The sequence below is a fragment of the Vipera ursinii genome, assembly GCF_947247035.1.
Source record: "Vipera ursinii genome assembly, chromosome: 11".
NCBI lineage: Eukaryota > Metazoa > Chordata > Lepidosauria > Squamata > Viperidae > Vipera > Vipera ursinii.
This window is the reverse complement of record NC_139524.1, coordinates 16,967,108-16,992,306: the sequence shown is the minus strand read 5'-3', so window position 1 is coordinate 16,992,306 and position 25,199 is coordinate 16,967,108. Positions and strand designations below refer to the sequence as shown.

Genomic DNA, 25,199 nt, shown 5'->3' with positions numbered 1-25,199 from the left:
TCCAGAAGGAGGGGAAGGAGGGAGGAGGAGGAGGGGGCGGAAGGAGGAGGAGAAGGAGGAAGAAGGAGGAGGAGGAGGGGGCAGAGAAGGAGGAGAAGAATGCTTTTTTGGTATTTTCTTTCCTACTCTTTCATCTGTCATGGTTTTGAAAGCAGAGGATCAAGATGACCACAGGACATGGTTCAAAAGAAATAAATCAAAATAGTGACTGCAATGGTGTGGTCCAGTTCCACCTCTCTGCACCTGTCTGTCTGTCTGTCTGTCTGTCTGTCTGTCTGTCTGTCTCTCTCTCTCTCTCTCTCTCTCTCGTGTGTGTGTGTGTGTGTGTGTGTTACCCATACAATACACATTAAAAACAAGCACATCTTCAATCACATCAACCAAAATTGAATCAAAAACATTGATAAGACCCTAGTGTCAGGCACGAAAGGCTTCTTTGCGAGAAACATTGGAGGACCACGGGTGTAGGTCTAGGAGATCTTGAAGAATTAAGCAGTAAAAGATCAATGAGTCCTGATGGCATTCACTCAGGACCCCTTAGAAATCTGAAATGTAATATTTATGATGGCCTAGCAAAATAACTTGATACTCAAATGTCATAGAATATTTGGATGGATGGAAGGAAGGAAGGAAGGAAGGAAAGCTTGCTGAAGAAAATCGGCATGGATTCTACAAAGGTAGATCCTGTCCCACTTTCTTTGGTTTTGTGGGGCTTTTTGAGTGTCAATAAGCTTGGGGGGAGAGGCAACTCTGTTGACATTACACTCTGATTTTCAGAAAGCCTTTAAGGACATTCCTTATGAAAGGCTCTTGAGTAAACCTCAACACGTATCTCCTCTAGATGGCCAGGAGTCATGTAGCTTTCTCCTCTTAATAGCTGCATGTCTGCCTCAGTTACCCTTAAGCGTAGCTTGCAAGATTCCTCCCTGCAAATTGCCCCATGAATATTTGACTCTAAAATGGGACTTCTAAATAAATAAATCAGCTCTGCAACACACCTAATGCATTTTAAGTACACTCTGTGTAAACCAGTGCACCAAGGACCAGGAAAGTACATTTAGAAATCCCTCTTTATCTTTGTATGCGTACATTTCCCCCCCCCTCCCCGAAATCTGAAACTGAAAATTGCGTCAGTGAAAATTGGATTATTTGTGTCTTCAGAATGGGGAAGCATAAAAGTGAGATAACATCTATACATATAAATTTAAAAAAAACTAACAGAAAGCTAACAGCCGAGAAGAATAGAGAGTCGGAATGTAGAGACAAATAGCAGATTTGTGCAAAAAAGATTAGAAACAAAAATACACACACACACACACACAGACTTCTGACTTTTTTACAGCAGATAAAAATAAAAGCTGAGCTCAGCCTTTGCTATACAATTGCAATCAACTCCCTTTTTATGATCCTGTAATCCCTTAATTCAGGATAGTATCGGGGTGACTGGATAGAGCTGAGCATTTACTGGCTGGAGGCCCTTCCTGACGCCACACAGAGTTCACAGCAGTTATTATTATTTTTTTCCCATTGAGTCCTGGGAGAGGAACATCTGCCGCTCCCTAGGATTGAACTCCCGAGTGGAAGGCAAGCGTCTTTCACCTCTAAGACACCATGCCTCTCAATACAACTGCAATGGACCCTCCATTTTTATTACTCTATAAATATTGCGAGCATTTGAAAGCAAGGTCTTGATTTAAGAGACCAAAATATCCTACAGCCCATTCCTAGTAAAGAGTTGGGCTGGTGTGTCTTCGGCTTCCAAAAATTGAAGACTCCACATTTGGAGATGTGTAGAAACCTCATTGTCACATCTATTCCAGGATTCAGCTTCTCTGTGGTTACCCTTGAAAAGGCAGCGGTGTTCGCTGAGTGCAGGATGAACTCAGTCCTAGAAGTGTCAGGAATTCAAAGACCTTTCCAATCATTTATAGCTTCTCCACCTTGGGGGTGAAAGGGCCAGTGGAAACCTCAAGGAACAAGCTGCTCTAAAAGGAAGCATATCATCAAATGCTTTTCTCTTATCTTCCATCTCAAGACATTTTCATGCTTGGAGATGAGACTCATTTGGGCTGTCAGCAGCTTCATGTCTGATCTCTGGCCAATGCAGGGCCCCTCCTAGCTTGGAGCTGACCGAAGGCCCTTCATCCTTTCTCAAGCACAAAGCAGCACAAGAAGCCTCGCCCGCTTTTAAGCCAGCTTGTGCGTTGGCAGCAAATCTACTTGGGCAGAGGTCCTTTCCTTGCAAACTCTCAAAGAGGAAAAGATGTAGCCAAAACCACAAGGTGGTGTGTGTGTGTGTAGGGGGGGGGGGGAAATAGGAATTTTCAGGCTGCTCTGAGTTATTTCTAGCCATGGATACCTAGCAGGTGGCTGTCCAGATGTCATTTTATATCTCATAATATAAAAAAAATGTTGAGACTCTAGAAAGACTACAGAGAAGAGCAACAAAGATGATCCGGGGGCTGGAGGCTAAAACATATCAGGAACGGTTGCTGGAACTGGGGATGTCTAGTTTAATGAAGAGAAGGACGAGGGGGGACATGACAGCAGCGTTCCAATATATCTGGGGCTGCCCCAAAGAAGAGGGAGTCAAGCTATTCTCCAAAGCACCTTCTGAAGGCAGGACAAGAAGCAACGGATGGAAACTAGTCAAGGAGAGAAGCAATCTGGAACTAAGGAGAAACTTCCTGACAGTGAGAACAATTAATCAGTGGAACAACCTGCCTCCAGAAGTTGTGGGTGCTCCAAGGTTTTTAAGAAGAGATTGGACAACCATTTGTCTGAAATAGTCTAGGGTTTCCTGCCTGAGCAGGGGGTTGGACTAGATGACCTCCAAGGTCCCTTCCAGCTCTGTTATTCTATAAATGTCAGCAGGGCTGAAAACAAAGGGTAGTCACTGTAGAAGAAACAGCTATGATAGATCCCCGCAAATGGGCAATAAATCAGGTGGGATCTTTTTGGGGGTTCGTGTGGATTCTGCACCCTAATCTTTTTACACACCTCTGAGACAATGGTAGCCTTCACATCCCAGCTCTTGCAACCTTTTAACGTCTTCTCTCTTTCCTTCTGAATAATAATAATAATTCTCCTTCTTATAAGCTATTTTGGGTAGTGAGAGCCAGGGTGGATAGTGGTGAAAGCACCTGGCTAGACATTGGGAGACAGTGAGTTCTAGTTCCACCTGGTGCACGAAGCCTGCTGGGTCAGTCCTCCTTTCTCAGTCCTAGGAAGAAGAAGAAGAAGACCAGGTCAAATCACTTCCAAAATTTTGCCAAGCAAACTCAAAGGCACACAAACACACACGCACGCACAAACACACACACACACACACGCACAAACACATACCTACGGCTGCTTTTACTCCCTGTTTAGCTAAGGGGCTAGACTTATTTTTCAGCTGAGTCCCCACCCTATGCTAAGATCCGGTTACAAACTGCACACAATTGCTGTTTTCATACCATTGTGTGAAAACCCTTTTACAGCTTAATAAGGATCATCTGGTTCACACATCTGGCAAAGAGGAATGCAACATATGGAATCATAAATTAGCCCACTTTCTTACATCCTACTCTAGAGTGATGTTGAATCATGATCAAAACTTTGGAATTTGATTGTCAGGAATTATGGTTGCATCATGAATGGAGGACGGTGAAAAAAAATAACATTGAGAAATTGAAAAAGGATGATCATTCAAGGTGTTAAGTTTTAAAAATGTATAACTTATCGGTCTTACAATCATATTCATTAATCGAAGGATGAAATATTATTTTCTTCTTTGGCAGAGAGATTATATTGTACAATAACATTTTGTATCTGATTATACTATAGTACGACATGGCATTTATTACTCAATCAGGGCCTATCTGCAGTTTTAATATATAAGGAGATTTTTGTTGCTTTTTTCCTGGTTTGTCCATTTTTACCTTCTCTTCTTGTTTTCTGAGTGTTATGATTTTTTTTTTAAAAGTTCAGGTATAGACCGTAGCCAGGGGTCTTCAAACTTGGCCCTTTTATGACTTGTGGACTTCAACTCCCAGAATTCCTCAGCCAGCTTGTTTGTGCGGACCAGTTGCTGGCATGCCGCGGACCGGTACCGGTCCACGGACCGGGGGGTTGGGGACCCCTGATCTAGACTGATTGTTCCGTTTTCTTTTCATTTTGCTCATTACTTTCTTTATGGTCTTCCTTCTAAGCGCACGCCAAGCTGGACCCTACTTAGCATCTCCAAGATCAGCCGAGACTGGTTAGCTACTGCCATCTACTGTGTTACTCTGTTAGTTATTTCGTCCTTGTAATTTTACTTCCAGGCTTGGAGAGAAATGTCTTTTGATTTTTGTCATTGTCATGCTTTATCACACCTGCCGAAATAAGGTAGCTGATCTTGGCTGCCACTTTGATTTAGAAAGGCAGGCAGGAGTGTTAGCTACTCTATACGTATACATATACATATACACGCGCACACGGGCGTGCACACACACACACAGACACACACATGCAAAGCCCAACTTTTCATTCAAATTTAATCTGACAGGTGGTGGTGGGGAGAGCATTTTGGTGATGTTATTTTTCCTAGGGCAATGTTGACTCTGTTGAGAATCACCAAGCCTCTCCCCAACGGCTTTTGTGAGTTGCTTAATGTCTAAAGGGATGTTAACCCCCTCCCTTTCACTGCTGCCTCAACTGACGTTTGCAGAGCTTTGAAGGAACAGTTTTACCTTGTGGACAAAATAAGTCACATGAACCATAGATAGACTTGGCTGCAATGTCCATGTAAATAAGTCAGCTACATTTCCAATATCTCCACACTCTGCCAGATCAACTTCTTCTCCAAGAGCAGGAGATCTCTCCAAGAAGAGTCCTGTCAGTACTCAGAGTTGGCAGTGTGGAAACCCAGCCATCTTGTCAATAGACCGCTGGGGTCCAAGAGGCCCTTTGCACCAAGGCTAGGCTTTGAAAACTATCCTCTCTCGGGTTGCCTTAAGCATCATGAGATACTGACTCTGCATTTTTTATTTAGAAGAGGACCGTAGACTGGATGGGCTTGTTCTTGAAGCAGAGCTGCTGCTTCAGAAGAAGGTGGGGTGGTTAGAGAATTGAACTGGATTTGGAGCAGGGGTCTTCCAGCTTGGCCCTTTTATGACTTGTGGACTTCAACTCCCAGAATTCCTCAGCCAGATTTTCCCATGGAGTCAGGGAACTCTATGAGTGAGGTCAAGCCAATAATGTTCTGGCCTACTGGCTGGTTAGGTGATCTAGTTTGAGAAGTCTGTCATCCCAAGAAGATAACAAGTCAACATTTCCATATTTGGGGCAGTGAACTTTCCACCTTCCCCTTTTAGGGAAAAAAAATTCCAGGACTTTTTGAGAACTTTTTGCTTGGAGTTTACTTCTGCGAATCACACGTCTCTTTGGTCCCATGAATCTATCACGATTAGGAGGTATTCTTAAAAATGATTGCATCCCTAGGGCTTACTGGTGAATCCTCTTCTTCTAGATCTTCCATATGACCTATGACCTGGCCAGTGCCGTGGTACGGATCGTCAACTTGATTGGCATGATGCTGTTGCTGTGCCATTGGGATGGCTGTCTCCAGTTCCTGGTGCCCATGCTCCAAGAATTTCCAGGGGACTGTTGGGTGTCGCTGAACCGCATGGTGGTGAGTTGCTAAAAGCCTGCATGGACCCGTTTGGCACTGGTGAACCCCCCTCTAGTACATCAATAGAGCTGAGGAGTGCTCCAATTTCCGTCTAAGAAGCCCACTGTTTGATGATCACACATTCTCTTTCATCCTTACATCTAGACCAGGGGTAGGCAACCTTGGCTCTTTTATGACTCGTGGACTTCAGCTCCCAGAATTCCTGAGCTAGTCACGCTGAGGGGAAAGGGAGAGGTTTTCAAGCTGAGCCATGCTGGCTCAGGAATTCTGGGAGTTGAAGTCCACGAGTCATAAAAGAGCCAAGGTTGCCTACCCCTGGTCTAGGTTCTCTGATTTTATCCATTTTCCTTGCAGGCCAATCAAAATATGGGTAAGGTTGGCAATCATGGGAAGCTGACGGTCGATAAATCACGTCCGCTTACAATTGGAAAATTGTCTTCTTCCATATCATTGCTACATTGGGGCCAGCTTATTGTCAGGTGGTTTGAGAATGGTTTCCAATTATTATTATTATTATTATTTTCTACTTGGCTGGGTTTCACAGGCAAGGTGCCACAAAGGTCTACTAAAAGATACTATTTTCAGTTTTATATTTCTTTCCGTTGTTCGGGGGCTGCCCTGCCTGCCCATCCATCCCAACCTGGAAAAGGCCCATGGAAAGATGTGCTAAGGACAGCTTTGCTTGAGATTTTGCAGAAATGGAGGTATCTCTAGATCCAACAGAGAGAGGACTATACGAAAAGAAGCAGGATTTTTTTTTTCATCCATTCCATGGCTCCCTCATTCATTCATTCATTTATTAAATTTGTATGTCATTCATCTCGCCTATAAGGTGACTCTGGATGGCTTACCGATTATAAAATAAGCAAAAAATGAGTAAATTAAAATATCAAAGCATTAAAATGACTTAGGATTATGATTATAAAACTATACTGAAAAGATTTGTTTCTTTATCAAATGTGTACGCCCATCTCACCAAAGGCGTCTCTACGGTGGCTTTTTGGCCGTTGAAAAAAACGCAGCTTGAAATATTAAAGCAATAAATAAGGGAGCTTAAATTCAAAACAAATGAAATTAAATTAAAACCTAACCAGGACAGAAAGGGAGGGAGCAAATTGTGCCTGGAGAGGAGGTGTGTGTGCGTGGGGATGTTTCTCTGTTCCATCAGCTACCTCCTTATCACTCAATGAGTGCAAAATACAGGACATCCCACCTATTTGAATTTGCTCACCATTCTTTGCCAGAAAATTCCAAATCCCAATTCTTTTTTTGTCCATTCCGATAAGATTAAAGGGAAAATGCATACACTTTCTCTGCCAGTCACCAACTTCACACAGATGGAAGTGTGAACAAGAATATAAGCAATACAAGGTATGGACTACCAAGGCACGTAGATAAAAGATTGGATGAAACAGGTCCGGGTAATCAAAAGTCCTGGGAAGCAATTCACACGTGCATGCACACCCCAGCAAGAAACGTCAATCTAAATTTATAACCTCTAAAAAAAAGGGGGGTGGGGGAGAGGAAGATCTAGAGTAGGGCATGATCACAGTCTAAAAATACTTCCACATTTGTTTAATGGAGGAAAACGACTTCCTGAACAGCAGGATTTGTGGTTTTATGAGAGGAACAAGAAGAAACATTTTAAGGAAATGTTATTATAACCATCATATCCTCCTGTAGTATGTCAAAGATGTGTAGATGTCGCTTCAGGGTACCTGGAGTCAGGAAATGATCTTAGCCCCATTTAGAAATTAATTAATTAATTGATGGATGAATGAATGGTTTAATGAATGGATGGATGAATGAATATCAGGAGAGAGTATAAACAAATTATGTCCTTCCCTCCCACCTTATCTTCAAAGTCCTTCATATTTTGTGAATGAATCCTTTAGGTAGAATCCATACATCAGGGGCTGGGAAGCTATGAAATTCAAAGGGTGTTGTACTATAGTTCCCAGCAACTGCAGCCCTCATGTGGAATGGATTACAGATCCTCATGTAATAGTTTATTGAGCCATTTGGGGAAGGAAGGAAGGAAGGAAGGAAGGAAGGAAGGAAGGAAGGAAGGAAGGAAGGAAGGAAGGAAGGAAGGAAGGAAGGAAGGAATGAATTGTTGAATTGGTTGGCAACTGCTGTGTGTGCTTGAGGGGGGGGTCCCAAAGCCTGGTCTGGTTGGGTCTCCTCTGCTCAAGTCAGGCTAGGAAGCAGAGTTGAGGTGGACCCAGAAGCAGCTTCCTGCTTTGAGGATCTGGACCCAAATCGATCGGATGGGAAGAGGCAGAGCCAGGGGTTGGAGTCAAGAGAGGAATCAGTCTGGAATCATTACGTGTCCATAAGCAAGCAAAGTCTGGGCAAGTCTTGCCCTCTCTTCCCCTCCCCCCCATTTATTCCATTAATGGTTACAGATTTAGCAGTTCCGTGCTGGATGTTATTCGTTCAGTTCAGTAAAATTAGTTTCGAGTTTCAGAACATCAATGTTGGCTGTTCTCTTGACTTGGCCCACTTTGGGGGGAGTGCAGCTTCCGAGCACACAAGATCCTCTGGATTCCGAGAACATTTTTTACCTGACTTTTCAAGGACATACAGAAATGTGGACTGGAAGGAGCAGTTCAGAAAAAGATTGGCAAACAAGGCAGTTCCAGGCTTTCTCACTTAGCTAAACTTTGGATTTTGGATCACACCAAAGTCCACTCAGTAACTAAAAGTGACATTTGTTTTTTCAGGATAGCATCCTGAAGGTCAGAAACGGTAACTCCAGATAGCTTACAGAAATAAAATCCCAAATAAAAAAAAACTTAATAAATCATCACCCAACCACCCCCACCAGTGACAGCAATTAGAGAAATCACTTGATGTGCTCCATATCACCCTGGGGTTCCCAGGCCTGCTGGCAAATCCATGTCTTTAGGGCCTTTCAAAAGTGTATCAAGGTGGAAGCTGGATTATCTCTGCAGGGATGATGTTCCACCAGGAGGAAGGTCCTTCTTCTTGGTCCCACTAGATCAGGGATCTCCAACCTTGGCAACTTCAAGACTTGTGGACTTCAACTCCCAGAATTCCTCAACCAGCATGGATGGCTGAGGAATTCTGGGAGTTGAAGTCCACAAGTCTTCAAGCTGCACTAGATGGATCTTCTTAATCATCCGTAACTTACTTTGCCTTATCCAACAATTATCATTGTTTTGTCCTACGTGTGCCTCCTTCTACGTGCATACAGTGTGCCAGCTTGCAATCTCCTTCGCCCTCGTTCCATGCGGATTGCATTTCCTTCAAACGGGTGCGCACGAGGCTGTGTGTACATAGACAAGGGGGCCACGCTATCTCCACTCTCCAAAATGAAGAGCTGATTCTTCCCTCTCTCACCCCTCCTCCCACTGAAGTAGTTGCATGGGCACCGAGCCAAAATAGCATTTGCCACCTCTGCTGGAGAAGCAGCAGTACAGATGTGTCATCATGCCGCAGGAACAATTTGTTTATTAAAAGAGGGATCTATTTTTGAAGTGCCATCAGCTCTCCACAACTCCCCATGTGGATGCTGCAACAGGACGGGTAGCAGAACGCAGGTTTTTGCAAACGGGTAGTAGTTGTAGGGGGGTTAAAGCCCTGGGATTGATCTTCCTTTTCAGCCTTGAGGTTTCCTGAAAGATCTAGAGGCTGATTCCTACTTTGCAAATTTGTTAAGCCGATAGAAGAAGAAGAAGAAGGAACATACATTGTCTGAAGCTCAAAGAAGGAAGCGGAACCTAAAAATAGAAGCTCCAAAAGTAGAACAAATAAAATGTGGAATGATTGATCTGCACAAGGGCAGAACCAGTCCGATGAACACCGTCTCAGTTGCCTCTAAGCCATCTAAGCATCTATGGCAAAGGGTCCCCAACCCTTTGGGCACCAGGGACCAGTTCCATGGAGAATGTTTTTTCCACGGACCAGAGAGTGCGTGGTTTTGTGTGCTGCCAGCATCCTGCAAATGGGGCTTCACTTCTTTGTGTGGACTGGTTGCTGGCATGCTGTGGCCTGGTACCGGTCCATGGACCGGGGTTTGGGGACCCCTGATCTATGGCATTCAGCTCAGAGGGCATGTAGCTGAATTTTTGGATGTGTTGAAGGCTTTGGAAATGAGGGTTTCTTTCTAATAGTTTTATAAGATGTCTCCTTAGATCAGAGTTGCCCAACCTTTTGGGCACCAGGGACCGGTGCCATGGAGAAAGGTTTTTCCACAGACCCAGAGGGGGTGTGGTTTTTAATACTGCCTGCATCCCAAGGATGGAGCTTTGCTGCTCCATAAACCGGGGTTTGGGGACCCCTGCCTTAGATGCTAACACATATTTCTTCTCTGAATTCAGATGGCTTAAATGATCCTCGATTTAGATAATGTGTACATTTAAATTGACTTGAAGTTATTTTAATGGTGGTAGAGAAGGTGCCTTGGATCATGCTGAGATTACATGTTGTTTCATGTCTGTCTATTAGGACATCTTTGTGTTTGCTAAGACTACATTCAAAAGCTTCCTGTATTTGTCCATCTAGAACAGTCTTTCTCAACGTTAATGACTAAGATGGGTGGACTTCAACTCCCAGAATTCTTGCTCGTGGAGGTGACCCATAAAATTTAAGGTTATCAAGGTTGAGATAGACCGATCGAGATACAGATACTTAATGTGGGAAAAAATGCAAGGCCAAAGAGGGAATTCTCAGGAAGGCCAGCCCAGGCCCCAGGCTTCACCAATCTAGAACCATCCAAGCAACACAACAGCTTCCTCCCCACATTTCAGACTAGTGGTATCCATGGTAGTGGAAGTCTCTCCTTTTTTATGGGGCCCCCATAAAAAAAAGGCAAGGACAAAACTTTGATTGTAGTGTTGTAAGCGCCTTCGTGCCTTTTTGGACACCCCCCATGGACACCCCTGCTCCAGACGGATGCTAGTCAAGTGCATTTTGAGAACTTAGAAAGAGAACTGGTTACAATTCGCCCGTTCTGACTTGAGGTTCTCACCAACCACCTGTGGTGCATTCAAGCGTGGAACTAGCAAGGTGTGGCAAGCCTGGTGGACATTTGACCCTCGCTGACCCTTCAGAGTGGATGGGAGTGATGGTGGAGCACCGAGTGCAGGGAAAGTAGTCCCACCTCATCCAACTGTGTCCATCTCATTTTGTGTAACTCTCGTCTGTCTGTCTCTTCAGAATGATTCCTGGGGGAAGCAATATTCCTATGCGCTGTTCAAGGCTATGAGTCACATGCTGTGTATCGGCTATGGACAGCAAGCCCCAGTGGGCATGTCTGACGTGTGGCTCACCATGTTAAGCATGATCGTTGGTGCCACCTGCTATGCCATGTTCATCGGCCACGCCACAGCCCTTATCCAGTCTCTGGATTCCTCACGGCGACAGTATCAGGAGAAGGTAAGTGGCTTCTTAGGGGGCTTTGGTGATGAGGTTCAACAGCTGGATGACTCTAGGATCCAGGTGCCTGTGAGATGTGGTCCAGGGAGTGGATCCTTCTCATCAGCTGTCACTTCTTTCCTTCACCCCAAGAGCGATCAGAAAGGGAGCAGAGGAAATGATAGATGATAGATCATATAGATTGATAGAGATAGGTGATAGATAGATGAGAGAGAGAAAGAGAGAGAGGACAGAGAGAGAGATGATATATAGATACAGATAGATGATAGATACTGTAGAGATAGATAGATAGATAGATAGATAGATAGATGATAGATAGATAGATAGATAGATAGATAGATAGATAGATAGATAGATAGATAGGTAGGTAGGTAGGTAGGTAGGTAGGTAGATAGATAGATAGATAGATAGATAGATAGATAGATAGATAGATAGATAGATAGATAGATAGATAGATAGATAGATAGATGAGAGAGAGAGAGAGAGAGAGCTCACAGGAAATATTGCTGTTTCTTTAAAATGCATTATCTTGAAAGTCAGTACCACGGACACAAGGCTGAGTGTATTTGATTTAAAAATAATTAGATCAGTTCCCAATTAAACAGAACAATCTAAGAATAAGCAAAACACTCAATGTGGTACCAAATGCAAACAATCAGGAAGATGCTTCGTTGTTCCGAAATAAGGTTTGCAGCAAAACTTGCCTGCAAACAACCCCTGGAGGACTCATGCGTGGCAAGGGCAGAAGGGCCAAAGCGGGGGGGGGGGGGGAGAGGGGGAGCCAAATTAATGTGTTTGTTGTCTGCTTGTTTCACGTTGGCACTTACGAAATCCCTCCTACATTTTTTTTTACTAGCGACAAGCAGCCTAGGTTCAAAGCTTAATGGAGGCAGCATCACCTTTGCTTGACCGGGGGTTCAAAACTGGTACCGTGCTTGGCCCAAGTCAATCCCCCAATCAATTGATTGAGCAAATGCATCAATCAGTTGGTGAGCTGAAAGGCCAAACCCAACTTAGATATAGAAATTAAAAGATATACATTGCAGTACCGTTGGCCATGCCACCCTCGAGGGATCTTTTGTTATACAGGCTAAAAAAAAATGCTTGGAAAACCTTGTATGAACCAGTCAGAATTAACGCATAAAATTCCTAGGGGGAATGATCAGATTTAGCTGTGCACAGCCGGCTTGTGTTCCTGTGCTTTTTAATCGTGTGTGCCTCATTCTGTGGTCTGCCCGGTAGATTCGTTTACTTCCATCTGTTGGTTCCATCCAATTCGATTTGTGCGATTATTGTCTTTAAAGTCAACCCGGGGTGTGCGTTCCTTTCCGTGGCCGATGGTTTTCCTTCTCCAACTTTTTTGTGATTTCTCTTTCCCTGTCGGTTTCAGATTGCTTGTTCGGGTGTGTGTGTGTGTGTGATAAGTGGGTAGACTTAATTAGGATCACGTGTGGGAGACAGAAGGAGCAAAAAAAGGCATGGGTGTTTTCTTCAGCGCAGAGAGATCAAATCTGAAGGAGAAGCAGCAGCAGAAAGAAAACGCAAGGAATGCTGCTCTAACGAAATTGGCGTGAAATATTTGAATGGCAAAGGAATCTTTTAGAGGGAAAAGACTGTAATGCTCTCTACATGGGGCTGCCCTTGAGGTCCACCCGGAGACTCCAACTGGTGCAGAATGCAGCCGCGCGAGTTGTCTTGGGAGTTGCCCGATACTCCCATGTTACACCTTTGCTCCGCGAGTTGCATTGGCTACCGGTTGCTCTCCGGGTGAGGTTCAAGGTGTTAGTGATGACTTACAATGCCCTTCATGGCATGGGGCCGGGTTACCTACGGCAACACCTGCGGCCGGCGTCAACTTCCCTCCGTCCAGTGCGCTCCCACAGAGAGGGCCTCCTCAGGGTGCCGCTGATCAAAGAATGCCGATTGGTGACCCCCAGGGGGAGAGCGTTCTCTGTGGGCGCGCCAGACCTTTGGAACCGCTTACCGGTTGAGCTCCGGACGGCCCCCGACCTTCGCTCCTTCCGGCGGGATCTAAAAACTTTCTTTTTCGAACAAGCTGGCCTGGTCTGATGGGATGGGGCTGGGTTTTTATAAATAGTTTTCATTTTAATATGTATTAATTTTATGGGCATAATTGTTTAATGGCTTTTTAATTTTTGTATTCTATTTTTATTGTGTATTGCCCTGTTCACCGCCCTGAGTCCTTCGGGAGAAGGGCGGTATACAAATTAAATTATTAAATTAAATTAAATTAAATTATTAAATGGATTTGAAAGGCAAAAGCCGCTCTTTTGAAGCCAGCAAAGTCCACATTCTGGGCAGAGAGGATCGCTGGTTTGAAAGAGGGGCCAAAGAGGCCGTCTACATTAAGCTTGAATAGCCCTCTCTCAACGGAGCGGGGGGGGAATCCAATCACCTGTTTGCTACAAGGTCCTTAAAGCTGTTCCAAGAAGGCTCCACACCCATTTGCACTATTCAGGCACAGATAAACCTCCAAGTGGCCTCAATAACTCTCAGAAAGAGTACTAACGACCAGAGGACTGCAAGGAATATGAATCCTTCCATCCGCCATCATTCGGTCAGAACTTGAAGAAGCTTCTTGGATGAGAAGCGAAACGCTTTCAAGGAAAAACAAAGACAGTCCAGTTGCCTTTTGAGAAAAGCAGCCTTGGGACTTTTGAACGGAAGACACCTACCCCGAGCAAATTGATTTTTTGAGGCTTTTCCATTGTTATGGTTTATTTTTTAAATTCCCCAGATATGATTCTGAGCTTCCGAATAGGCTTGAGAAGACAAAAGTGGACAACACGATTAGCTTAGCACCGATGACTCTCATAGGTGCAAATGATCAAACCTTAGTTTATCCCAGTTTAGACCCCACTCTAACCTTTGTCTAGCAATAATAGTTAAAAAAGAAAAGATAATTATAATCTTGCTCATTTGGGGGGAATTGTTTCCCCCCCTCTATTTTTTAAAAAAACAATTATGATCATTTTAGCCCTTTAAGCTACATCTTTCACGCACTTTCTAATTCTAAACAGCTGGTATGGGGCAGTTAATTATCAAGGGTGGGGTGGGGTTCAAAGGGGTATCAGTAAATTGTTCACCAGCTCTGGGTTACTGCTGGGATTCCATCTTGCTTCTCCAGGCAAAAGAGAAAGGCAGTAATTGGCAGGGGTTTTAGTGCGGATCTCATTTCAAAGTCACGGTGTGAACCTGCTTCCTTTCAGCTTGATTCTGTCCATAAAAATGATGGATGGGTGTCCCGTGGCACAGATGGGGGAGAGGTTGAAAGAGAAGGAGGCACGTGAGCAGAATTTAATGAAAGGCTGTCCCCTGGCCCAGAAATCCCTTGCTAGCACAGCTTCTGGATGGATTCCTATTGCACTGTGTGAACGGGGATAGATCAGGCACAAATGTACCCTTTGAACACGTCCTCCCAGCATTTCAGAGAAATAGATTTCTCCAAGGGGTTTACTGGGAGCTACACAGCCCTTGACTTACCACCACATTTGGGACAGAATTCCCCTTGCTAAGTAAGGCAGTTGCTAAGCAAGTTGCATCCCATTTTATTCATCTTTTCTTTTTTTTTGCCGTGGCGGTTAAGCAAATCGTGGTGGTCACTGGAGATCACGAGGTCCTTAAATGAATCCGGCTTCCCCTGTTGACTTTGCATGTGTGAAGCCAGCTGGGAAGGTCAGAAATGGTGATCACAAGACCCTGGGATGCCGCAGCCGTGGGGTATACATGCTGGTGTCCAAGCGCTCGAATTGTCTCCTCCCAGTTGTGAGGAGAAAAGGGGGGTGATGATGATCTAGCAATGTCCATTTTTGAATCTGGACTGGAGAATATAAATAGACTGCACTGAAGCTATGTCAAAACCCATCTTGATGAACACTCTTTTTCTCCCCGCACAGTACAAGCAAGTCGAACAATACATGTCTTTCCATAAACTTCCAGCTGAGATGCGCCAGAGAATACATGACTACTATGAACATCGGTATCAGGGCAAAATGTTTGATGAAGAGAGCATCCTGGGAGAACTAAGTGAGCCCCTCAAAGAGGTGAGCAACATAAGAAGCACAAGTCAAAGGTACCGATAGAAGAGAAAATATTTGTAGCTCAGGGTTGAACTGTGAGGTCCTTGGTGCCCTCTGAGCATGGCTGTTTTCTTGCAGACGTTTCATGACCCAACTAGGGAACATTATCAGTGTGAGAAGGGAGTGGGGTTTTCATGGAGGAGGAGGAGGAGGAGGAGGAGACTGTGGGCTCCTTGGTGCTCTCTGAGCTTGGTTGTTTTCTTGCAGACGTTTCATGACCCAACTAGGGAACATTATCAGTGCTAGAAGGGAATGGGGTTTGCGGAGTGGTGGTGGTGGAGGAGGAGGAGGATTGTGGGGTCCTTGGTGCTCTCTGAGCTTGGTGGTTTTCTTGGAAACATTTCTGATGGTGATATTACTTAGTTGGGTAGTGAAATGTCTGCAAGAAAACCACCAAGCTCAGAGAGCACAAAGATCAGACGTGCTGAAAGAGCTTGGGACTGTCTAGGACATTAAACAATGGTGCTGCTTCACATATGGGAAGGATAGATTGATCAACTTCTACGTAATGTGTTATGCTGATTGATCGACTGAATTATGAAGCATAAGAAAGAAGCTTCAGAAACTGAAAAGCATAGATGAACACCCATTTTTCATGCCTGCTGCTACCTTGCCGAGAGGGGAGGAGGGGTCAAGAAGCCTGATTTAAACAGCTGAAATCCCCCGTATCTCACAGGGTTTTTCTGCTTCTGTTGGGACTAGGAGATCATCAACTTTAACTGCAGGAAACTGGTGGCTTCCATGCCTCTGTTCGCCAACGCCGACCCCAATTTTGTAACCTCCATGCTGACCAAGTTGCATTTTGAGGTCTTCCAGCCAGGGGACTACATAATCCGAGAAGGCACCATCGGGAAGAAGATGTACTTCATCCAACATGGGGTGGTGAGTGTGCTCACCAAAGGCAACAAGGAGACCAAGCTGGCCGACGGTTCCTACTTTGGAGGTACGGAAAAACATTTTCCCTCTCTTGGCTGTGCAGCTCAAACAAAGATCAGAGAGTGCCAAGAGTCCTTTGCATAGAGTCGATTATCTGATCTCGATGTTATATCCAACAATAGAAGGACAGAATAACAAGAGTTGGAAGGGACCTTGGAGGTCTTTTAGTCTAACCCCCTCCTCAAGCAGGATGTACCATTTCAGACAAACGGTTGCCCAGTCTCTTCTTAAAAACCTCCAGTGATGGAGCACTCACAGCTTCTGGAGGCAAGCAGTTCCACTGGTTAATTGTTCTCACTGTCAGGAAGTTTCTCCTCAGTTCTAGGTTGGTTCACCACTTGGTGCGTTCTTGCCTGCCTTCAGGTGCTTTGGAGTATATGTCAATCCTCTCTTCTCTGGGACAGCCCCTCACATATGGGAAGATTGCCGTCATGTCACCCCTAATCCTTCTTTTTCGTTAAACTAGACAGACCTAATTCCTGTAACCGTTCTTCACGTCTTTTGGCCTTCAGTCCCCTGATCACCTTTGTTGCTCTTCTCTGCAATTTTTTTTTTTTAGATCTTTCATTCAAGTGCTTAGTAGTTTGATTGAATCTCCGATTGGTATGCTCCTCGCCTCTAACTGTAGTAAGCAACTACTATTATGACTACTACTAGATTACTTGCCCTTGCTGTAGGCCCTGAAAAGCCTGTGGTCCATACCACGAAATAGATTTCAAGGTGTTCTTCTCTTGTAGAAATTTGCCTGCTGACTCGTGGCCGACGCACAGCCAGCGTGAGAGCCGACACGTACTGCCGTCTCTACTCGCTTTCGGTGGACAACTTCAATGAAGTATTAGAGGAATATCCCATGATGAGAAGGGCCTTCGAAACGGTGGCACTGGATAGGTTGGACCGCATTGGTAAGTACACACACATGCGACTAGCACGCATGTGCAGGGGAACTTTTACCTTTACCTTACATTTCTAAAGGCTCTGTGTGTCTAATAGTTAGATAACGTGGTGGTCCCCATCCCACAATATAAGTCTATTTTGGGGATTTTTGCTTCAATTTCTGCTACGAAATATTGGGGACCCGTACCACACATTGGGGGTGATGCAATTCAGTGCTCAACGGGAATTCTGGGAGGAGCCCTCTGGCCCAAAGGGCCGTTTGTTTTGTCCAGGCTTGGACCATGAATGGTCTTTGAACTTCTTGTCATTCACCGCAGAGTCTCAGGAGATCCTTGCAGATCTCTCGGGCTGCAGCTTTTGAACCCCCATTTTGATTTCCCATGGAAATGAATCCTCTGCAGACGTTGATTGAGGTGGGCAAGAAAGTCCTTTTGGAGAAGGACAGGATTTTCACCCTTTCTCCTTGGTTGGTGGCTCCTCAAGACGGCTCTTCAGCTGTCTTTCCTCTTCCTTTCAGGCAAGAAGAACTCCATCCTTCTCCACAAGGTCCAACACGACCTCAACTCAGGCGTCTTCAATTACCAGGAGAACAAGATCATCCAACAAATTGTACAGCATGACAGAGAAATGGCCCACTGCGCCCACAACATCCAAGCGGCAACGGCAGCAGCAGCATCGACTCCCACACCTGTTATTTGGACCCCGCTGATCCAGGCTCCTCTGCAGGCTGCCGCAGCCACCACTTCGGTAGCAATAGCGCTGACCCACCACCCACGCCTTCCCACAGCCATTTTCCGCCCGCCGGTCTCCATTCTGGGTTCTCTGGGGCAGCCGCAAAGCCAGACTCCGCGGCGCTTGAGGCGGCTCCATTCCTTGGTGTCTTCTGCTGGACCTTCCATCGTGGGATCCCCGTCAAGCACGCCAGGGGTGGAGACCCTTTCCTCCTCCTCCTTCCAGATCCAGCAGTTGGCTGGGTTTTCTGCATCAACCAGCTTGGGTCCCTTGCATCAGTCCTTGGCCAGCTCTCCTTCCGCTGGGTCAACGCAACAAAACCTGGGCAGCCCCACATCTACCGGACTGGGGCAGCTGTGTCATGGGCCTCTGGATTTGACTGAAGGGGCTGCTCAGCTGCAGTCTTCAGACACCAGCTTTGGCCCATTCCAGAAGGCTCCCCCGAGTTCACCACCAGCCACCACCCCCTCCTCGTTCCCTCAACTCTCCTCAAATTCCCCCATTAGTCCTTGCAGCCGCTTGCAACCTACGGGCAGGCCCCACTCCACGGGGCAGCTGTTGCAGCTCTCAGGAACTGGAGGGACCAACCACTTCCAGTTGCCCCCTTTGTCCAGTTCTCCCTCTTCTGGCTTACACCAACTAGCCCAGGCCTCAGGAGGCCCCCCTCCTACCTCTGGCCCCACCCAGCCAAGTGCATTAGGCCCTTCTGCTGAGCCGGCCACCATTGCTCAGTTGCACCAGGAACGGTCCTCCTTCACCTCCCTGTCTCCTCCAAAGCCTGGTCCCGTGGCCCCACCCTTGTACCCACGACCATCAGGCCTTAGCCCTCCCAGTCAAAGCTTGCCCCCCAGGACTTTCCAGTGTGGCCCGTCGGGGACGCTGGGTTCTCAAGGCTCTTTGCTCCTGCCTCAGACCTCCAGCCCACCTGCCCAGGTGCTCCAGCCCCGGAGTCGGCCGCTGGTTTTGCCAGGACGATTAAGCCAGGACCTCAAGTTGATCTCCGCTTCCCAGCCGTCTCTGCCCCACGAAGCAGCGAAGACTTCGAGCCCCCATTCCTCCTCCCGAGAGTCCGTTTCTAGCTTCTCCTCGTTCTCTGGCGGAGGCAACGGCAGTGACCTCAGGGGAGGCCCCAGACCTCTGGGGAAGCCATATAGCTCGGGGCCAGGACGGGTCACTTTATCACGCCAAATATCCTCAGGTTGTCTGCCCCAACCCCCACCATTTGCCATCTCCTCCTCTCCGTCCGTCGCCGAGAGGAAAGGGTCTCTACAGCTGAGTGGGGAACAAGAGCCCACCCGCTCAAAACTGCCTTCCAACTTGTGAGATGCTCTCTCCCCCCCCTCTTCGGCCTGGCCCAGCCCTCCCCCACTTTCCTCCTGTTTCCCGGAGCCCCCTTAACTTTCATTTTCTGCTTTTCAGGTCCCAGAGAATGTCGATGCGCCTCAGTTTCCCATTACTTTGAGTTTAATAACGAGATTAAAAATAAGAACAAGGGCGATATCACACACACACACACACACACACACACACACACACAAACACACACAAGATAACCAGGTATTCTTAGAGCTATAGATTTTCAGTCACTTTCTTTTATAGAATATTTTACTACATGGAGCAAGAGATCGGAAAAGAGGCACGGGATCGATGTGGAAGGATAAGGTTGCACGCGGCGAACTCTTTAGCTTCCAGCTAAAAAAAAATTGCTTTCGTACGGAGAGATTCCACTCCCGAGATTGGCGTTCGAGGGACTTTTCTCGGTAGGGGTGTCCCATCTTTTTTCTTCATTACAAGCTGGAGCGTTTTAGCCTTCAGGATTGTACCCAGCCAGGTTGTGATCTAAGGGAGCTTCAGATGAGACCTTGGTATAAATGTAAGGTGTGGGGCGGTGGGGGAGACACAAAAGGGATTTCCCTTGAGGGACACGTAGCTGAGATGCAAGCAAACCTTTAAGGTGGCTTCCCAGTTGACCAGTTATGGAAATTAAAATACCTCCAGCTTCCTATCAAGAGTGTCACATTTTTAAGGGGAAGAACTTAAGTCCTGATCTAGATTTCAACGTTCCCCTCCCCCAACAGTAAAGGTGCACAGATACGGCCTTTATTTTTCTCCTCTGCAATCCAAGTGAGAGCCACGATTTAGCTGGAAAAAATGAGCATAATTCTCCTGCTGCAGTTTTGCTCAAAATGATCCTTTTCCCCTTCCCCCCCACCCCACACATCTGATCCAAGAGAAAACCAACATATTCAGCTGCTCCAAAAATTCAGAGAGAAGGGAAGTCCTTTACAAACTGGAAAGGGGCGAAATGCAGGTAACCCTCGACTTAATGACCAGCCGTTTAGCAATGGTTCGAAGTTACAACAGCACTGGGGGTGGGGGGAAAAAAGTGGTTTTAATGACCGGTCCTTGCAGCATTCAGGCTCTTGGCAACCAGCATGTAATTTACAACCGTTCCAGGATCCCGGGATCATGGGATTGCCAATTATGACCTTGCCGATTGGTTTCCGGCCAGCAGAGGCAATGGAGGGAAGCTGGACTTGCTTAACAACCACGTGGTTCACTTAACAACGGCAACGATTCGCTTAACAACCGTGGCAAAAAGATCATCAATGGGGAGTGATTCGCTTAACAGGGGCCTTGCTTAGCAGTGGGAATTCTGTAAATCGGGGATTAGCTGTAGACAGATTCCCTTTCTTAACAGAAGGAATAATGTTGTTTCCCTTTCTTTCCCATATGAGTGATTTATTTAAAACTAGGGGTGTGTGGGAACGACATGCCACAACGTCAAAAATACATGAAAAGCGCAAGGAAGTGGAGGTCAGTGGTCCAGGCAGAGAGCCCTATTCCTCCTGTGCAGCTTCCTTCCTGGTGCCATTTTTAGATATTTTTTTAAAAAAAAACAACAACAACCCAGCAGTAATGGCCATTGGTGCTGACCACAGCAATTTTTCCAGTTAAGGGAAACTTATAGAATGGGGAGGAGGAGTGCTAGCATAGCCCCCTCCCCTATTAATTTATCCATCGCTTCAGATTGCGGATTTTGCCGCTGTTTGGTGGTTTTGCTGCAAACCCTGAAAAGCTGATTCGGCGCCTATTTCTCCAGCTAGTGGTCAATTCATCGACCACATTGATGTAACAGGTGGCCCTTGGCCGTTTGTTTAGTGGCCGTTGAAAGTTACGATGGCCACTGGAGATTGAGACTCGTGACCATTTTTCGTAGTTGTGGCCTTTGCGGCATCCCCACGATCAAAAATCGGAGGCTTGTATTTATGACCGTTGTGCTGTGTGTCCCGGGGTGGGGTGGTGGTGTCACGTGACCCCCTTTTGCGACCTTCTCACAAGCAAAGTCAATGGGGAAGCCAGATTCAGTTAACAACCGGGTTACCAACTTATCCACTGCAGCGATTCGCATAACAACTGTGGCAAGAAAAGTCATAAAATGGACCGGGGGGGGCGCAAAACTCAGTTAATGAATGTCTCACTTAACCACAGAAATATTGGGCTGTCCTGGAGAGTGTTGTTTGAAGGTGGCAAGGTTTGGAATGCAGGAGCCTGCAAAAACACCCCAGGCTCATCGGATGATGTATTCAGTGTGCTGGTTTTGAACAGGGGGTGTCCGTCTATGTGTTCATCTGTGTAATAATCTCCAAAGCTCAGCGAAGAGCTGTCCCCCCCCCCAACACACACACACACAAATGGAGATGAAACGTTTGCAGCCAAATTGCCAAGCTCGGAGATCAAACCCAACCGGTAACCTGAGCTACTAATATTCAAACGCATCTCAGCCGCCGCTGTTTCTGAGCAACGTCTGAGATTGACACGCCGTTCCTTTTTATCTGGCGTTGCAAAGGCGTCAGCAGCTTCCTGATTCCAATTTATCCCACAGGAGTGTCAAGCCACAATCGACAATTCTGGCCAACCTCATCCAGATCATTGACCTGGTGGTTGAACGAAGCCCAGCTAAGGATTAGGACGGCGGTATAATTTGTGATCACTTTTGGACCACCCATCTTCTGGGGGACCGGAGAAGTGACCGGTCCTTTCGCATGTGAGTTTTGTAGCTGAAAGAATGCTTTTCCATTGGGCTAGAGATACAGGTAGACCTCAACTTACAACAAATCATTTAGTGACCGTTCAAAGTTACAACGGCATGGAAAAATTTGGCTGATGACTGTTTCTCGCAGTTCCAACCTTTGCAGCATCCCCATGATCGGGTGATCAAAATTCAGAGGCTCCTATTGCTGGCCATTGCTGTGTCCGAAGGTCACGTGACCCCCTTTTGCGACCTTCTCACAAACAAACTCAGTGGGGAAGCCAGGTTCATTCATCAACCGGGTTACCAACTTATCAGCTGCAGGGATTCACTCAACAAGTGTGGCAAGAAAAGTTGTAAAATGGGGGGGGGGCAAAACTCTGTGAACCAATGTCTCACTGAACAACAGAAATTTTATGCTCGATTATTGTTGTAAGCCGAGGACTGCCTGTACATCTCTAAGGGAGTTGGTCTGCTGGGCAAACCTTCCGTGACAAAACAAAATCAAAAGGTAGAAAAGCAGTTTGTACGAAGGTGGGCGAGATATACCGCTGCACCCATCCGCCATTGCTAAGGAACCATCGCTGCATCATGAAATGACACCGAAACCCTTTGAAAGGCTGAGACCTACAAGTCGTTTTTATTTTTTCACAGTTGTGCGAGTCCTACAATAGGCCATTTTTTAAACGAGACACAGAACTCGGACTTGACCGTGTCCTATGATCTGAGCAATAACACTCACGTTCCTCCAAAGCCTGAACTAAGTTATGGGTTCCCTGAAAGACCCTCATGAACTGCAGTTCGACTCTCTCTTCCCGAGGGAGATGGGAGCCTAAGATATTGATCCATGATAGATAAACCGGTGTTTCTCAACCTTGGTGACTTTAAGATGAATGGACTTCAACTCCCAGAATTCCCTGGCTAGAGTTGAAGTCCACCCATCTTAAAGTGGCCGAGGTTGAGAAACACTAGACTAGAGTTTCCCAACTATGACAATTTCCAGGTATATGGACTTCAACTCCCAGAATTCCACAGCCAACATAGCCATTACTGAGAATTCTGGGAGTTGAAGTCCATTCCGCTTCAATTTGCCAAGGTTGGGAAAACACTGCACTAGATAAACCAAGGAGGTAGGCAGCTAGTTTTATTCAAGCTGTGATTTCATCTCTGCTATCGATCCATGTTAATCCTTCTCCTCCTCCACCACCACCTTCTTTTGCCTTTCCTGTCCTTTCCCCACGTAATGCTGGGAATCTGACTATCTCCTTAAGAAAACAAGAAGAAAAATGAGCCATTTTCACTCTGAAGTCCTGCTCTTCTCCTCTGGCGCTCTCTTGCGTTTTCTGCCACTGCAGAGAGAGAGAGAGAGAGAGAGAGAGAGAGAGAGAGAGAGAGAGTCAGGAATTCAAGGAACAAACAAGGATCCCTCACAAGGGTGCCCAGATTCACACGGGGGACAATAGCAGTGATTCTTTTGTCAACCCTGGGCTTTCTCTAAATATTTTGCTCGATTTTATACCAAAATGTATCGGGAGGGTCTTTTTTTTTTTGCACAAAAGAGAAAAAGAAAAAAAAATCCATCAAAGACAAGCAAGAAATCGACTCTTAAATATGTGCCTCTTAATCTTCGAATGTTTGCCCCGAGAATATAGCTAGCTTCTCCTGCTTTCAAGTGCTTTTGCTAGGTGGGAAATGAAATGTAAATTAAACTTTGGTCTTCCTTCAAGGTTTAAGAGTATTCTAGGGAGAGGGAGGTCTTTTTCTAATAAAAATGCTAATGAAAGAGCAACAGAAGTGTGTGTGTGTGTCCATGCATAGATGAATACATTCAATTTTGCAGCTACTAAGACTGTCGGACGAGCAAGCACAAAAACAGCCAGGGAAATTATTGAAGCCTGGGAAACGGGCCTGTCATTCAACAGAAGTGATGGTTTACCACCAGCTTATCACCGGTCAACCACACCATTACAGAGTGGGAAGGACCAACCTCTCCATCCCTTACTGGAAAATCACAAGAGGTGCTTCTCCAGCCTCTTCCTGGAGATTTCCAGGGATGGAGAACAACTCAACTCCATAGAGAGAGGGCTCAACTTTTGGATAGGATTTGTGCATGCTGGTTGGTAAAATTTCTATCCCTACACATAGCTTGTCTTCAGAATTACATTTCACAGTTGTACACTTGGAAGGGAGCGACTCTCCACCCTGCGGTGGAAAATCATGAAAGGTGCCTGTGGAATCTCTCCCAGAAGACCTCCAAGGATGGAGAGGCCATCAACTCCACACAGAGACCCTTCAACTCTTAGATGGCTTGATTTCCCAGGGACTCAAATCCCCACGTTTGGTAACCTATCTCCATCCTAAGCAGCTTTTGATTTATAGGTAGTCCTTGACGTCCAGCAGTTCATTTAATGACCGTTTGGAAGTGACGATGGCACCCCCCAAAAAAGTGACTGATGACCTTTTTTGCACACTTACCCCATGGTCATATGATCAAAATTTGGATGCTTGGTCACCGACTCTATGACTTTCACGGGATCCCCTTTTCGTGACCACCCGACAAGCAAAGTAAACGGGAGAAGCCAGATTCATTTAGCAACCGTATGACTAATTTGACCACTGCAGGGTTTCCCTTAACAACGGTGGCATGAAAAGTCGTAAACAGGGCCACATTCACTTAACGAGTGTTTCATTTGGCAACAACAACTTTGGGCTCCATTGTCGAGGATGACCTGTACTGAGTGACAGTGCAGTGGATGGAGAGTGCAGATAGATTCTCTGCCTTAGGAGGAACGTGTAGACCGTGATGGTTTTCCTTAAGTTTCTAGTCATGTTTGTCACTAATGTCCTCCTTGAGGAAGGACTTCTTTTTTTTCAGGAGTCTTCGTCTGTTGTTCTCCAATATGGCTTCCAGGGGTGCCATTTCCACAAACAAGCACAGTGGCTGCTCCCTCTGCACGAAGCAAGCAGGGATTTCCCCAAAGTGCCCTTTTGTTTCTCTCTCCTGGCATGATGGATGCCACTTCAAAGTGGAGCTGCAGCCCGGGAGTTGCCGTAGCTCCATGGCAACGGTAAGAGGTGATAAGCAGGCCAGGTTTTTTTTTTGTTTTGTTTTTTTGCAACCGATTCAGGCGCCAGTCATTAAGCTGTCCGAAGGATTTGTGCACACGTTGAAAGAAAAGCAGTGTTTGCACGGCCAGTTATTTTTAAAAATGAGAGGTTATTTTTAAGAACTCGCAGTCAAGGAAGTGAGAAAAGCGAGATAAAAAGAATAAAACAAGCAAGGCAAGGAACGTGTTAATATGGCAGGGAAAGCAATGTTAACAGAGTTGGAAGGGACCTTGGAGGTCTTCTAGTCGGGCCCCTGCTGTAGCAGGAAAAGCCCTAGGTCATTTCAGACAAACGGTGGTCCAATTATCCAATCTCTTCTTGAAAAACTCCATTGTTT

The 25,199-nt window shown here is 46.0% G+C and overlaps 1 protein-coding gene across 1 annotated transcript in view; it reads left to right on the top strand.

The window, feature by feature from the left end:
* The window catches only part of HCN4 (hyperpolarization activated cyclic nucleotide gated potassium channel 4), a gene marked incomplete at both ends in the record, with an annotated part of 41,771 nt that extends 22,727 nt beyond the window's left edge, over positions 1-19,044 (top strand). The window contains 6 exons of the mRNA XM_083371683.1: positions 5,495-5,656; positions 10,841-11,059; positions 14,977-15,123; positions 15,862-16,102; positions 16,833-16,997; positions 17,507-19,044. Of these exons, the coding sequence (XP_083227809.1) occupies positions 5,495-5,656; positions 10,841-11,059; positions 14,977-15,123; positions 15,862-16,102; positions 16,833-16,997; positions 17,507-19,044 (2,472 nt within the window). The remainder of the gene's footprint in view (positions 1-5,494; positions 5,657-10,840; positions 11,060-14,976; positions 15,124-15,861; positions 16,103-16,832; positions 16,998-17,506) is intronic.
* Positions 19,045-25,199: the final 6,155 nt, after the last annotated feature.